Below are 16,536 nucleotides of genomic sequence, written 5' to 3' on the forward strand. Positions count from 1 at the left end.
AGTCCTGAGAGATCTGGAGAGGAAAATAGGACACAGAGAGGTAAAGCTAATAGAATAAAAGTAGAAAGCAGGGCTTCCACATAGACTAAAGGCTGTATTGACACAGGATAAGCAGTGCCCCATACAAGTGAAAAGAAGACAGGCAAACACAGCTGCTTCTCCACTCAAAGATAAGCAGAAGACATAGTATAGAAATCTCCTGCCACCAAAAGAAATTAGGAGAGAGGAGGAAAAAAGAAAAGACAAGCTAAGCAGCGAACATGACTGGGCAGGCAATCTCCCTCCCTCCGCTCCTTTGAACAGGTGTAGAAACAACTGAGAAAGAAAAGCCAAACAATGTGCCAGCCTGTCCACTCGATGTCCAGAGAGAAAATACTCCAATGCAGATAGCAAGACACAAATCTGCCTCTGCTTACAAGTGGGGGTTGGGGAAATGTTGCCTTGAAGCCAGTATCTAGCAGAACAAGAGGGCAGGAGAGATACTCCTACCTTTCAGATGTCCTCTAGGAGAGCAGCTTTTGGCATGGAGAGCTGGTTTATCCTCCCTGCTGCTCTAGAGCCAGGAAGTACAAAGCAGAGCCGCTACCTGCATCTGAAATTAGATGAGCGACTGCCGTGATCTGCTTCCTTCATTGAGAAGGAATGAGCAGCTCAGCCTGGACTGGTTTTCCTGTCCGTGACCAGTTTAACTCCAGTGCTACTCCAAAATGGGATAGTTACCGCAACAACAACAACAACAACAAAAATAATAATAATCCAAAGAGCACCACTCCTTTTTGGAATTTGTTACGACATCTGAGTACGCTAGATTTACTGCTATGCATATACCTTAAGAAATTTACCTTAAGAAATTTCCTTAAGAAATTTGGAACTAAGGGTTTCTGAAGAGCAGGCCAATGCACACCTGGAGCCACAAAGGAACCAAAGGCCCCTCCCTTTTCATGGCACTTCACGAGATGCAGCTTTTTTGTCACCCATTTGCCACATTTCCTACAGAAATGGAGCAACTGTTTCAGATAACACTCAGTCACAACACTCCAGCACTAGACAGCTCATGAGAATTCCTCCTTGGGCAACAGAAATTTGTTATCTGCGGCGGTCACACACTGAAGCAACCAGTCATTTAAAGTGACTTAGTGAAAGCTGAGAGGAAAAAAAAAGAAAAAATCCAAACCAAGTTCTCTTATTGATTGTGAGATTAAAGAGACCTGCCCCCATCAATACTGTGCAGCTCTCAAGTCAGTCACTTAGCATTATCTGGATCGCTGCAGTCTTGGAAGAAATAAAAATACAATTAATAAAAGAAGCTCAACTCTGGCAATTTTTCCTTCCATCCAATCAGACTGCACATTGCTGAAGCATTCCTACTCATGGCAGAAATAAGCAGAGCTCACGTTTACAGCATTATTACCTGTCCTTCAGAGCAGATTGACACTCGAGTATGGAAAGCCTTTTGCTGTTGAATCCAATAGTTTCGAGATGAACAAGCAGCTCCAAGGCACAGTGTTTTAGCCAGTCCCCCTCCTCTGGAAGCTCACTTCATTTCAGGGTGGGGATGTAGCTGAAAAACAGACTTTAATTCCAATCCTGCTTATTCTCACAGGTTAATGTGTACGCCAGGTTTCTATTAATCACACTTTAACTTCCTTCTTCCACGTGCCACGCTACTTCATTTAAAAATGCTTGTTCTCCATATCCTTTTAGTTAATGTCTCCACTTCTTACTCTAAATATCTAGATCTTCTCTTTTTCCAAGCACTTCCATTTCCCGATTTCATTTTCATTGCACTGAGAAGTATTCTAACAGAGCACTAACTCCTCCTTGCGCTCTGTGTGCTCGCGAACATTATACAACACCAAATAATGTTACAAAATTATAGGACTTCTAAAAACACAGCTTATTTTCCAGCCTACAACAGTTTACTGCAAAGCCATTTTCACCAATTGTAGACAACATAATTACACACACATTCACACCCCTCCTCTCAGGCATCCATTTGGCTGCCAGCCTGTTAAATGCCAATGTTCTAGGAGCGAGCATTAGGAAGGCAATACTTTACTTCATTACATGAGCGTTAAAATGCATATTTGTATTTTGGATAGTACTTTATTGTATTCAGAAACCAGCGGAAATATTTTCCCAAATTACACGCTATAATAGCTCTAAACTTAAAAATGTGTGAAAATTATAGTTCCCTGCCCCATCCCAATCCCAGTTGTATTGCAAAGTAAACTTACTGACAACGCAGTCTTCTCTCAAAATAGAAACTCTGTGTGTGTGTTTGCCTGGGGAGGTTTTTCAAGGAAAGGGGAAAGGGAAAGCTCACACCAGTGATAAATTTGGTCAGTAAAGTTACTTTTATTCTTTTTTTGTTTTATTTTTAAATAGAAGGGTTTTTTACAATTGAGTATAAAGATATTTGTAGAACGTGGAAATGAAATGAAAAAAGTATCTGGAGGAAATTCTTTTTATTGAGGAAGAGTTTACATATCTACGTTTTTAAGTATTCACCTACTTTATGCCGCCTCCTGTTAACAGGCATAATGAAAATATTGCACTGAGCATATGCATGGGAAACACAGCTAATAAAGCAAGAAATATGGTAAATACATTTCATACAACCTTAAAATAAAACAATCATACAACAAATTCTGAAGCACTTCTGTGATCTGCAATCTTACAATGATGTTCATTGTTCTTAAGTCTTTATTACAAATTGACACTTTTTGTAGAAAGATTTTGTATTGGTTAATAAAACCACAGCCTTAAAATTGTTGGCTTTCAGTTACAGAGGTAAGAGAGGTATCATCTGAATTCACATCAGAGCTTTTGAAAAAAAAAATGGCAGCAGTGCAAGCATGTGCCTCCTCCAGTGTCCAAACCTCTTTGTGGCTCTGCCATGGCCAAGGAACAGAGCTATGCAGCTCAACAAAGCAGCCAGTCTCACAGAATACTTAGAGAAAGTCTGGCACCCATTCTCTTGTTTACCGATATAATGCTCTGCTAAATACAAAATGAAGCAGAAGAAACTCAGCTAACCAAGAGAAGTTCCACACAAGTCTGTCAATATTGACTACACCCGGGAAGTCATTAACAAAAGAGGAAAATAATTTTATTTGACCAGCCAATAAAGTAAATTTATAGAAATGCTGCTCTAACAATGGGAAAGAAAGAAGTTTTCATAATATATGCTGAGCCCACTGTAGAAATAAAACGAAGTGTTACAGATTATCTGTTCAAGGATGATGCAAGTCAGGCTGAAGACACAAACCACAGTGGTTCCAACCCATTTTCCACATGAGCTTATTCTGAACAAAGGTCTATTCACAACAATTTTCAACTGTTTGTGGAAAAGCCACCCCAAATGTTTCAAACAACACCATTGCTTCAGTTTACTATATGCATGCTCTGGGTCCATCTCAGAAGCACCTTCAACAAGTGCTGGAACATAACTGACCTAAAAGTAGTCTGTCTCCAATATTGAAATTAAGAGCAGTTGAAGAGAAGCTTTTGCACACTTCACCATTTCATATTGCTCAGGCACTGAGGATCAATTATCTTCAGCACAAGAAATTTTACCTTTAGGTTTTTTGCTAGAGCTGCCGTCCATTCCTCCCACATACAAATGAACAGTTGGGCTACATTTTATCCTTTCACTTGTTATAATCTGAATTTATTTACATACAAAACAAGAGACAGGAAAAAGTTGTATTAACCCAAACATGTGAACCTTTGCCTTGTAGCAAGAACGCATTTGACAAGGCAGCCGCATTTACTTTAGAAGCATATATAAAATTCAGTGTGCCAATATCAAACAAACAGAAACAAGAATGTCATACAACTCCAATATATCCCAGTGGGCCCTTGACTATTAGGTACAAAAAAAAAAAATTAAAAATCTTTTCACCACTTTAGTTCTGTTTAGGATGCTACACAATGAATAAATTACATCTTTCTGGGATAGCGTTCCTTTCACTTCTACATCTCAAAGAAATTCCAAACTAATTAATTAGAGCAAGAAATTACATTGAGCAGGATAACATTTTAAATGAAAGAAATGGCTTAGAAACACCAATCAAAGATAATTTGATTATGATTAGCTGTGCTGAAGTCTAAGTCATTAAAATTGATGACGAATGTTTTTACAGTGGTCTATTCTATGTAATCCATTACCTACGCTATGCTCTGTAGTTCAAGTCTAACAAATGGTGTCTGATAATTCAATATTGAAGACTAAAATACTTCCAATGTACCACTTGCTTTCCCACAACATTTCCAATAAAAAAAAAAAACAGTAGCAAGTAGTTTTGCAAAAATTCATCAGTGGGAGAACTTTAGGTTACATGAACTATCATTCTGATTTTTACCTGCTCGCATTCTACATCGTCATGTCTAAATATGGCTGCTGTTTTAGTCTGAACAGTCATTATCCCACAAAAGTTACAACCATGGTTTGGTAAGAAATCATTCCCTGTGCTTTCTAACTGAGGACTGCCCAAAGGTACAACGTTTCATTCCATGCTCTCAGCTGAAGTGACGAGCAAGACGAGCAGACCTATAATCAACACGCAGCTGAACAAAGGAGTGAAGGATGTTCTTGTCCAGATTGGCAAGTTGTTCTCCTGAGCAAACTTGCTTTAAGTTATCCGGGGCTACAACCAGAAGGTTGCAAAGTGCATGCAAAGTATCAAAGAGCTGTAACACCAGCGCAATCTGTGGTTAAGAGAAAAAAAAAAAAAAAAAAAAGAGTTGGGTATTAAGAATAAAAGCTACTTTAAGTCTTACAACACAACATCCATCTAGATTCCCAAAACACTTCATCCCTACAGAAGATGCATTGCAGTCATTCTTTCTTCATGTGTGCATAAGTATATATACAGGCACATGCTTTTCTAAGTTTGTGGCTTTTTGTTTTCTTTAGGACATGATAAAGAACTACCATTACAGAAACAGAATGTATAACATCAGTATGTGAAATGCTGATGTTCAAACAGAAACAGAGTATTTTTATGAGGACTTCTTATGAAAACTTCTGGTGAAAAATAGTATCTAACTCCGAAACATGGCTTTACATCACCAACATACACATAGCTTACCTTGAAGTCTTTGGCACACTTCCTATATTCAGCCACATCACAAATAGCCAACATGCCTCCCATGCAACTGTAGGAATATTGCTGTAGGTGTTCATAGATGAGTCGATGAAAACGAACTCCAAGCTCCATCAAAACTGTGTCCACATTCTTACCATCCATAGAATTCCTAATCTTTTCCACCTGCTTTCTGACATAGCTGCAGACTTTAACGCAAGCCTTTAAAAAAATAAATAAATTCTAGAAACCTGTTCTCATAAAGTGGCTACTAGATCATAAGCTAAACATCAGTTACTAAGTTCTTTAAAATTCCTGAAGCACGACATCATTAGTTATTTTCTAATTAACAATTCAGTTTTTCATTTGCCACAGAGGCAAAAATGCAAGTAGAAAGACAGATGCAAGACAATATTCCACTAAGTTATACTTCATGTCAGTTCAGAAGAGAGCACTTCTGTTTGTGCTTTTAATTTAAGCAATGCTTGACCAAGGGGGAAAACAAGGTGATTACAAGCCTCATCAGCAGTAATTATAAGCCCAAATTAACAGCCATCTTCACTCTTCCCACAAAGTACCAATCTTACTTCTCCACTTTTCCCATTTCCGTCTGGCTTCAGGTATTCAGGCAGTCCTCCTACTTCTTTCCATTAATAATAATTTGTTCTCTACACCTCTCTGCATTTCCCTAACAACAGACTAATGTAACCCAGCCCTTGAGCTGTATTTCTGCAGCCTGGAGTCTGGGATTTCAACAGATACAGTGGTAAAGAACATTTTACAGGAAAAATTGTTCTTGCCATACCCATCATGTTTTCTTATGCTTCTGACATCTTAAGGGGAAAAAGCACCCAGCAACTAGAGTATCTGATAATTAGCTTTAAGCTATGAGTTTCAAAAACTAGTTATCAGCTAAAAACCCTGTTTTAAATCTGGGCCTCTTGGGAAAGGAAAGAATGTGACACTTTGTCCAGCACCTACTGATCTGTGTCTGACACTAGATACAAAACTCCTAATGTTCCTTTTCAGCTTGGGGAAGAGAGTCCAGAACAGTTTGCAATTGCTTAGTACAAAATGGAATTGCTAAGTAAATTAATCAAATACAAATGTTGTCAAATGCATATTTGTTAAACATAATCCTGTACCTGATACCATTCAAGTGCATTTGAAGCTATACGGGTGAGTTGGAACTTGGTTTACTTACATTAGTATATTGAATCAAAACATTGTTTTCATCTTCTGGTTTAAAATCTGTCTTCTTTTGCTCTGCAGCCAAGATGTGCTTCATCTGTCCAATCATACAATTCAGCGTCCTTTAAAGTTACAAATAAATTTGGGGTTTTAAAGAGAACACTTTCATTTCCTTGATTTTTATATGTACATATATTGAAGTGATTCTATGCAAAAGCATGCAGCATAAAACAATGAGGAAAAAAAACTCATTACCTGACATTTCTGTAATCTATACAATATATACTAAAAGCAAATGTATTATAAGCAGTAAGGGATTGAAGTTGCAATGCAATTCTCTAGAGAAGACAAAGTTGATTTTAAATAAGCAGTTAAGAAAAGGAGAACGAGGGGAAAAAAAAACAAACACCTCTTTGCTCTAAGTTAGGTATCTTCAAGACCAACACACAGCATGCTGACCAGCTAGTTTTACAGGGGACACATTAACAGGGAAGTAAGCCATTCAAATCCAGCTCTTCAAAGAAACTGGATAGCGTTCTTCATTGCTGAGGGAACTGGACAACTGAAGGAAGCGTTCCAAACACTTAGTTTAGTAGAATTAGATCACATTGCATCAGAAAACACTTGCAAAAAATTAAAAAAAAAAAAAAAGGGGGGGGTGAGGGCAACACCTCTTTCTGTGCTAGAGCTTGGTATTTCTCTTATTCTAAAATGCCTAGTAGAGTTTTACAGTGTCTTTTATTCCTCCCTGTCCAGATATATTTTTTTCAGAACATTATCTAAGGCCAAGGCATTGGTTTACTTTTGAGCGCAACCTAAAAGTCAAACACCAAAGCGGTTGAGAGAGGCTGCACACCTGTCTCAGCACCCACCTTTGTCAGGAACCTCCTCCTGTCTCTCCCCGTGCTTTTTCCACCCCCCACCCTCCACCCAAACTTCCCTCCTTTCCCCTGCTCCCCTCCAAAACACACAGTCAAGGCTGTTATGGGACTTGAAGGAGTCAAGTTCTATGGGTGAAGAGGAGAACACCACATATGTCCAAAGAGGGACTAAATTGATCCTTTAAAACTCATTCTTTTCTATTCATAGAGTAAATCACTTTTATAGAGGTAGACAACTGTAGGGAATGCCATTCCAGAATGTGCTGTAGGACTTGTACAGATTGGGTGGCATTGAAACCATCAACACTGAGAAATTTGCCTTTTTTTTTTTTTAAAAAAAAAAAAAAAAAACAACACTAGATCATTTCTTTAAGCAAGATAATCAGTTCCTAACAGCATCACTGGTACTACAAAGCAGCATGTAAGCAGGCACGTAAACACATTTTACACCTAACATTCATCTGAAAACTAATCTTGTTTGTATGTGCCAAAGCTTAAATGTTTTTGAAGACTCCATCCACAAACCTTTGAATGTACTCTTTTCCAACAGGGACTTGTTCTCCAAAGTCTCACTGCCACTTCTTAGAGATTAGTTATTTTACACAAACAGCTACAAACTATTCTAATGCTGTTGACTGACCCATGCCTGCTAGACCTAATCATACAGCCTCAATAATACTTCAAGTATTTCAAGCTTTGAATTTAAGCCTCTAGGTAAAGTTCTAGCAGGAGCAGCTCAAGCCTCAATTGTTCCTTGCACATGTTCCACCTCCACCTTTATTTTTGCACATGCAGAAAATGCCTTTTAAGAAATAACTCTTGGAGCTCTCTGCAAATATATTATATCAAATCTCTTCCTTATCTCTGCAGAAAGTGCCCTGTAGGACACAAATGCAATGCCTGCTTTTCCTATGCAATGCTGTTCTCATCCCTCTCCAGTACGGAGTGATTCTTATAAAAACTTCAGTGATAATTTCCAGAGCAGCCCTCACTTCCCACAAGAAGGTTTATTTCCATCACTGCAGAGACAAAACAGCGATGTTAAAGGTTAGGTAACTGGTTCTAGGCTGAATACCATCCTTGAAATATTGGAACACTGCTTCCTTCCTGGAGCAAAGTAGGGCAGTCAGTCACACAAGTTTGGTTTCCTAACATTAAGCTTGTTACTTTCCCCTGCTGCAGAACAGCTATGATTTTCATTTACAATTTTTATGGCTATCCCCTCATTTTTATACGAAGAAACGGAAAAAAGATTTAAATGAGTCACAACCTCAAAGCAAGTCAATGTCAGAAGCAAAATTATTCCAGGTCTACAGACTTCTATGACTAGGTCTAATCCATAGCACTGCATAGATTCAAACGAGTCATCTAACCTATTTTTGTCAAACTTTGCTCCTTATGGAAATTCTGCAATCCTTTAACCTATTTCAATCATCACTCCTTATGCCTTTAAAGGGAAAAAAAAAAAAAAGCTAGCGTGAGACAATAAGATAAAACTGAATTTTATAAAATAAAATAAAAAGCACTCTCTCAGCATAACCAAATATGTCAGTAATATCTTTCCAGGGGTCAGAAAACTGCCAAGGAAAATATACCCTCTAAACAAACAAAATCTAAACTTCCTATGCAGAATAAAGGTAGAAGAAATCAATTCTGTGTTCAGAAATAATTCACCTTTAAAAAAAAGGAAAACTAGTAATACATCACAAAGGAGTTTTACAGGAACCAGTGATTAACAGAAAGCTTAATTGTCTACTTGCCTATCAATGCCCATGTCCAGCTTCACTTCCATTTGTTCTATGATGTCCTTTTTCTTCTGAAGGCATTCAGACAATTTAGGAGAAGAACTGCAACAGCATAAAGCGTTGTATAAGTGAGGTTAAAATACCAAAACAAATTTGTTTGCTGGGGCTGTTAATTACAACAAAAATGTGCGAAGATTTACCATCCCATCAAAAAAAAGACTAGTTTAGATGGAGTTAGCTGTCTTTAGAACAGCAAATCAACAGCCTTAAAAGCCATCTGACCCTACACACAGGACTTGCGGAGTGCTGACGGGCAGTACTGCAGGACACTTCAGGCAGCATTGTGCCTACTGAACACGGTGCTTCTCTGCTGCTGCCAGCTCTGGCCACACTTCGCATGCAAACCCAGCTTTTCACAGAACATCTGTGAGCTCTACCTTGAGCGATTCCAACCAACATACAGCTTTTATGTAGCTCACATGTGGCTCCATGGCCTAGTGAGCTTCTTCCTTTGCAGAGACTGATGTAGCCCCCAGCAACCTCTGCAGCCCTGATATTGCCAGCTCAGCCCAGGATGCAACCAAAAAAACCCTTTAGTCCAGGCCTTAAATATAGCAGCGAGGTCTCTGCAGAGCAACTTGTCTTTTCTTCCTATCAATACTCTTGGAGCTCCCTCTCTCCCCCTGGTTACCCAAGATACAGATCAACTTCCCTTCCTCCCCCTCCCATTACAGTATTTTATCTTCCGCAACATCAAGCGGAACCACTCCAAGAATAAACTCCTCTTAACAGAGATGAAGAATAAAAAAATTGCTTTGTTCACCACAAATGACCATTCACAAAAAGGAACAGACAATCAATATAAAGGTACCTGATTAATGGCATTAGATGATCATTGAACTGCTTATCAAATAAATGGAAAATAGTATTGGCCTGGTGGACAACATCCAAGAAATAAAGATTTGCGTTCTTTGAATCAGAAGAGGGAATGCCTAAAGCAAAGAAGGTTTCGTTAGGATTGTAATGATATGCAGTTCTTTAATTAGCACGATGATATTTTAAGTATGCAGAATTTTTCCATGAGTTATTAGATCACAGGCTCAGAGTTTGAAAAATTTACCATGGTGCCATATATAGAATACTTCTCTTAGCTATATCAGGTAAGCATAGAAATATCTTGCTTTTAAAGTTTCTGAAAGCAAAATGAAACAATTTAAATATTTATTCAGAACACAGTTTTTATGCTTTCACTGAGGAAAGACTGGTTCTCATTGTCAAGATTTTAACTTCTTAATACAAGCAGTTTTCTTATTAGTGTCACTTTTTAAAACGCACAACTATGAAAACATGTTTGGAGCTCTTATAAAATGTGAAACAGTAAGCCTTCATACAAAAATATTATTCTGCTAGGGCACAGAGAACAATTAATAGAGGTAGTGTTGATGCCCAGATCTCTGATACAAATGTTTTTGAAGACAGTAGCACATTCTCATCTGTGCATGAATTCTCCAAGTAGAAGTAACACTTCAGAAGACATTAAACACTGACTCCCAAACACACAAACCAAATTTCATTTAGCCAATATATTTTGAACAAAGCCAATCAATAAGGCAAGGCAATGATCTGTAAAGTTGGTCTGCACAAAAAGGTCAATGAGATGAAGCGTTCAAAAGATATTGTACTCACCAGCAAGGCCTGTTTCTAATGCATAATCGATGTGTTCAGTACATAAGAATTCTACAAGCATAGAAAAAATTCTGAAAGCATTCTTCGGTAAGTCAGACGGATCAGAGAGCTTTAAAGAAGAAGAAAAAAATATCCTAAAGGTCAGTTCTACATACATTTGAAAGTTTATCCGATATTGATAAGCTTAAAATATAGCAAATACTTCAAAATAACTGGAATCTTATTCTAAATTAAAAGTATCCATACAGAGAACTACTCAGGAGCAGCATTTAGTATCAACAAATTCTTCAGCATCTACAGTTAAAATGAAGATAATATGCCACAGGATGTTATGTAAAGCAAAAATATAAACCGGTTCTAATAGCAATAATAATAAATAAATGAAGCTATTCATTAAGTTCTTAAAACACAAGCATCTAGATGTAATCTCAGTAATCACCTGAACCACAGACTACAGGATGCTGGGAGAAGGTACCTGGAAAAAATGACTCTATACACGCCCTGCCTTTTTTTGTCTTTTACTAAGCTTCTGCTACTAACCACTGCTAGAGGACAGGACGCTGGGTTAGATGGACCTTCAGTGTCAGCCACCACAGCTGTTCTTCCATCACCATACCTCAAAAAATAATCCAGACCGAACCTCAGCTCCATTCATCACAGTTCAGCTGGAGTCAGAGCATGAAAATTTTTATTAAGTAGAGTAATGCTCACATATATACCTTCATGAACTGTAAGCAACACAGGATTTTGGACAGCAACCTGTCAGTAAATCCATTTTCTAAAGAAAAATGTGACAGGGCTTTTGCACATAAGAAATAGGGCTTTGGTTTCTAAGGAATTAAGTGAAGATTTATGAAGCTCGGAATAAAATTACTATTGCAATTCAAGTTAATTTACATAACAGCACTCCCAAAGATTTCCTCTGTATGCCTGAAAACCAACCACACAAAACCCCACCCTGTTACAGAAATTTCTAAGCACAGGAATATTTCAATATACAGGTACGTTCAGAACTGTCGACTTATTTTTCCTAAAGCAGTCACGACAAACAGTGTATCTGTATCTGTCACATAATACAAATATTAAAATAAGCTATCCAGGGTTCCAGGGTGTTGTTTAACTTTTTCCTTTGCATAGTGAATTGCCCCCATGACAATCTTAGCAGCATGTATGATGACAAAGAAGTTTTTATGCACCTGTAATTCTAAAAATTCTCCTTATTTGCCAAGATCCACTTTGCACTGCTTCCCTGCTCCCCTTCCCCGCCCCCCCCCACCCCCCAGCCCTAAAAAATACAATTGGTTTTAGACCAAGTATGAAAAAAAATCTGATCCTAACAGGAAGAAAAAAAAAAGCATGAACAATTACAAAAAGCGGGTATCATGAATTTAACAAGTTTGTAGCAACTACCATACTGAGAAAAAGAGATGTTCTACCTGTGTGTCTTGCAGTCACTGCCGTCCACCACTAGGAATGTCTGTCATGCCTGTGCCGTACCTGTATTTTGTTACATCTTTACCCCCTCTTAGAATCTAAAATATTAAAGCTTCTGAATATCTAAAATGGTAAAAGCTTTTATACACTGAACTAATTTAGAATGTTAGAGGCATAAAATATTGTTAGAATTAAGTGTGTTTAGCTAATAAAAATCCCAATTATTGATTTAAGTCTGCAGTTAAATTAAAAGGGGTTTCGTTTAAACTAAATACCAAACAGTAAGTGGCAGGCAGTAAAACAAGTGATTTAATTAAAACAAAAAGCTGTTTTCTTTTTAATCTTAAAGTATTTTTAAAGAACAGTAGAAAGTTACCAAGGCAAACAATATTAAAGATTATTTCTACTCACGTAATAAATAATTTTGCTGGTGATACGGATGATTGGTCTCTTAAGCTAGAACAAGTGGCATTTGACACAAAAGAACAACTGCTGAACTACTCTCTGTATTCTTAAAAAAGGAAAAAAAAATACACTAAATGCTTCCCAGTTCTTAGGTCTAGTTTATTTAAAAAAAAAAAAAAAAAGCACAGACAGTATTAAAGAACACATATAAAAGGAAACCTATAGCCCCCATCATGACCCTGAATCAGTGAAAACTATAAAAGAGAATCTGTTTAATAGACTAAAGCCCTCCCTATCAAACTGAAAACTGAACCTGAAGATTTAATTTCATACACACAATTATATCACTAGTGGAGATTACAGGAAGCAAACTTACCCTGTGACATCTTTCAAAGGCTTGTTTAGTTTCTTGCAAAAGGTTAACCACCACTTCTTGTGAGAGAAAGGTTTCTCCATGGGTATCAATACTCGGCCCCAACGGCAAGTTTGTACGTTGCCTTATTCTCTCTTTGAGGTCTTGAATACTAGGACAAAGAAATACCGAAAGATTTCACTGGATGGAAATTTTGATGTTCATATTCAACAGTGATTTAGGATGTTTTAGTTGTTAACTCACAAAAACAGAACCCAAGACACAGTTTAGGATTTGCAAGCATTAAGACAGTCTTGCAAGCTTAAAAAAATTGCTAGTAAATGCAAAACAACCACCTCTGATCCCAGAGTCAGTCATATTCTACCATGGCACATTTGCACCATGGGAGCAGCTATTCCCCTGCTGGGGAATAAAAATAATTTCAATTAAATCCTCTGGGATGTATGCTCTGTGGACAAAGTTTAGCTTTCATACATTGACACATTTTACTTTCAAAACACAAATAAGAGCTTTCTATCTCATCCACACCCACAAGGCCTCTCATCCTCATTCCTATCTACGCAGTCCTGACTTAGTCGAGCATGCTCCAACACATTTCCATGCATAATGCAACCCATAAGGTCTGTCATTATAATCAATTTAATTTTCCCCATGAAAATTAAATTTTCATCTTCGTTTTTTAATTCATTTAATTATTTTGTTATTGTTGTTGTTCTCTCCAAATCGCTTTTCATGCCTGACACACTGACCCCAACAACTCTTTGAAAGGTGCAGTAGTCTCATCACTTCTGTCTCATAAATTTTAATTCTTCCTTTCCCACGTCTCACTACTCGTTTATTAGTTTCTCTACCTTGAGGATAATGAAGTCTTGTTTTTACCTTTCTCTAAGTCCATTGCATCTTCTGGGCTCATTAAGAGCTTTCTCACTGACATTGCTATGGTCTTTTCCCCTTCCTAGGTCTTGGGAGGGGACCACAAGACCTGGGCAGGTGAAAAAAAATGTATGCTTTTAGATACACACATACACATGCGTTAGGTACCTTAATTTTGCTTCAGTCCTTTTGTGGATCTGGATCCTAAGTTGAAACATAGGTTTAACTGGTATTTTTCATTTTCCATGAGTATATAAATACCATGCATCACCTTTCACATGTATCAAGAGCAATACGCTTTTTAACAGAAGTTAACATAAAATGATAGCAAATATAAAAAGCTGTAGGTCACTTTTGAAGTGACTTTGCCCTTTTGCAGTTGATCACTGCACATCTGGCATGGTAAATACTATGTTTCTCCCCTTACCACCTCCCTTCCACTTTAGAAGTAGGGAACTTCATAGAAAGAACTTACCCTCCAGTGCCAATAGACCTCTTCTGGTGGTTTTTGGAATCATAATAGCGTTGCAGAATCATAGCGCTCCTACTTTTCAGATAACCAATTTCCACCTCAATGTAATTCTCCAAGTAGGAAATGAAAATGGATTTGATAAGCTTAGACAAGAAAGTCTGCTTATCAGTACCCAAGTTAAATTCCATCAATTTGCTTGAAAGATTAGTCGTTCTTTATGCAAAAGAAACAAAGAAGGGGAGAGGGGGACAAAGCTGAATTTGTATGAATTACAGCATTAAATGTTTGTAAAGTACATAGTACAACAGAATCCTGATCGTGATTAGGACTTCTAGCAGCTTTATATTTAAGTAAAGAACTTCGCATAATTCATGTTTGATTACATACAGCACAATTGCAATCAAAGTGAGATATAGAGGACTGGCTTTTGCCCAGATTTAAAATTACACTCAAAGACCACTATACTATTTCCCATTAAAAATAACAATGGCTAATTAAAGTTTTCTTTAGGAATGTGATCACTGGAAAGGTTAACAGCCATTAATTTTTTTTTTTTTTTGAGTTTACTTTTTTGTCCTCTCGTCCTACATCTTGATGACACATTCAGTTTATTACAAGAGGATATCAACAACAGTAACTTCATCATCAATATGTAAATACCTTGTATACAGATCGTAGAGATTCTTAAGATACTGCTCTGCATCTGATTTCCTGTGTTCTTCTAGCTGGTCCTTTACATAAATCTGCAAAATTTAGGTACATCTGTTAGAAGAACAGATATCAAACCTCAGGTCATACTCACTACCTGTTAGGTTTACATATGTTTCCTTCAACACACACATTTTCAGTAATTCACGTATTCTTTGGTTTTAAGTCTCTGATTTACAGCCCTTGCATCACCTGCAGATAGTTAAATGCACCTTTTTGAAGAAAGTGATTTAATAATATGAAGTAGTAGAATGTGAAGCAAATACAAGAGAGAGACTGCTTTGAAAAGATACTTGACCAAACACTAGATTTCTTCTCTTTAAGAATCAAAACCACTAGAGGTCTAAATGCATTTCTGCATTTGATAATAAGCAAAAGACATATATTTGTTTACCATAATAGATACACAAAGCACATACAAGCTTAGAGCCTTCTTGTAATTGAATATTTAGCCAAAAATATTATTTACCATAAAATATTAAGTCAAAATTGATGCACAAATTTGGGAATGAAATACAAGCTCAATCCCTACACTATATTATTGTCGATAAGGGGAATAACGCTGACAGGGAAATTGCTTTTTGCAATGAGTAGGCATGCTATTGACTTTACACACTTAACAGAGTGTATTTGCAGGATGGGTAACAATATTTTCAACTACTACAAACTTTCATATAAACAGTGTAATAGCTGCAGGAAAATACTCCTGGCATAAGTTATTTTTCCTTATTCAAAGCTAGCCTCATACATGAAACTTAATTCCAAGCATGAACAGGAAAAAGATACTATTAAATGTGAAACTTCCTTTCCTGCTATGTTCTGGGGATAGCATACAGAAAAGAATCAAATGTGTATGATATCTTATGAACTAGCTAATGAATGCATTGATTCCCTTAATTTTACACACCGAATTTGAGCATTTTCATTTGCACTGTATTTGCAGTACAAGTAGCTTTACTTGAAATAGGCCTGAATATCTGTATGAAATGCTATAGGGCAATCAGCTGTGATTCCACATCTTATACATGATTATGAATATTGTAAATTCACAATAATTGTTATTACCAGATAAAACACTTATGGAGGTAAAGCTTGCTCAATAACTTTAACATGTTAAATTTGAAATACCTGAAGTTTAACTTCAAAGATATTTTGAATGAGTTTGGCTAGCACGGTCTCTGGATTGCTAAAGACTTCTCCAACTTGCTTATTCACTCGTTGGCAGAGAATGGCTGCATCTTCAAACACATCATTCCTCAGGAATGCACCCTAGGGTTTCAGAAGCAAATTTAATATTATATTTACAATTACCTATAGGACTAAATAAATCAACACCCAAGGAGATGCATGCAAGACAAAAAATGCATTACCTCTTGACACTGTTTTATGTACACATCAACACAATGGGAATAGCCCTGTGGAAGGAGAAAAACAATTCAATGTTAAAGCAGGTTCTCCGTGGTTTTGGTACAGAATGAAATTAATGAAATACAACTCCTCTGAAAAAGTTATTGCAAAAAAAATACATTCATCTGAAGCGTAGACTGTTTCAAATCCATTTTTGTCACAAATCTAGCATAGCTTCAATAATCATCACTCTCCATGGTTATACAGCACAGGTTTTAACATTCCTCAAGCATGAATGTCAGCTCACACACATTCAAGAAAAGATTATCTC

The 16,536-nt window shown here is 37.1% G+C and overlaps 1 protein-coding gene across 3 annotated transcripts in view; it reads right to left on the reverse strand.

Annotated features, from left to right (window-relative positions):
* Positions 1-2,343: 2,343 nt before the first annotated feature.
* EXOC5 (exocyst complex component 5) overlaps positions 2,344-16,536 on the reverse strand; it is a 29,139-nt gene continuing 14,946 nt past the window's right edge. For 2 of the 3 annotated variants that reach the window (XM_040557784.1, XM_040557786.1), the window contains exons 8-19: positions 16,229-16,273; positions 15,987-16,127; positions 14,811-14,893; positions 14,154-14,363; positions 13,847-13,882; positions 12,809-12,956; positions 10,594-10,702; positions 9,779-9,899; positions 8,923-9,009; positions 6,295-6,403; positions 5,097-5,312; positions 2,344-4,713 (exon numbers count right to left, since the gene is read on the reverse strand). In XM_040557784.1, coding sequence (XP_040413718.1) covers positions 4,525-4,713; positions 5,097-5,312; positions 6,295-6,403; positions 8,923-9,009; positions 9,779-9,899; positions 10,594-10,702; positions 12,809-12,956; positions 13,847-13,882; positions 14,154-14,363; positions 14,811-14,893; positions 15,987-16,127; positions 16,229-16,273 — 1,494 coding nt within the window. In that variant the 3' untranslated portion in view covers positions 2,344-4,524. The remainder of the gene's footprint in view (positions 4,714-5,096; positions 5,313-6,294; positions 6,404-8,922; positions 9,010-9,778; positions 9,900-10,593; positions 10,703-12,808; positions 12,957-13,846; positions 13,883-14,153; positions 14,364-14,810; positions 14,894-15,986; positions 16,128-16,228; positions 16,274-16,536) is intronic. The other variant, XM_040557785.1, reaches the window with a different exon arrangement.

The sequence above is a fragment of the Cygnus olor genome, chromosome 5 (assembly GCF_009769625.2).
Source record: "Cygnus olor isolate bCygOlo1 chromosome 5, bCygOlo1.pri.v2, whole genome shotgun sequence".
In the NCBI taxonomy this organism is placed as follows: domain Eukaryota; kingdom Metazoa; phylum Chordata; class Aves; order Anseriformes; family Anatidae; genus Cygnus; species Cygnus olor.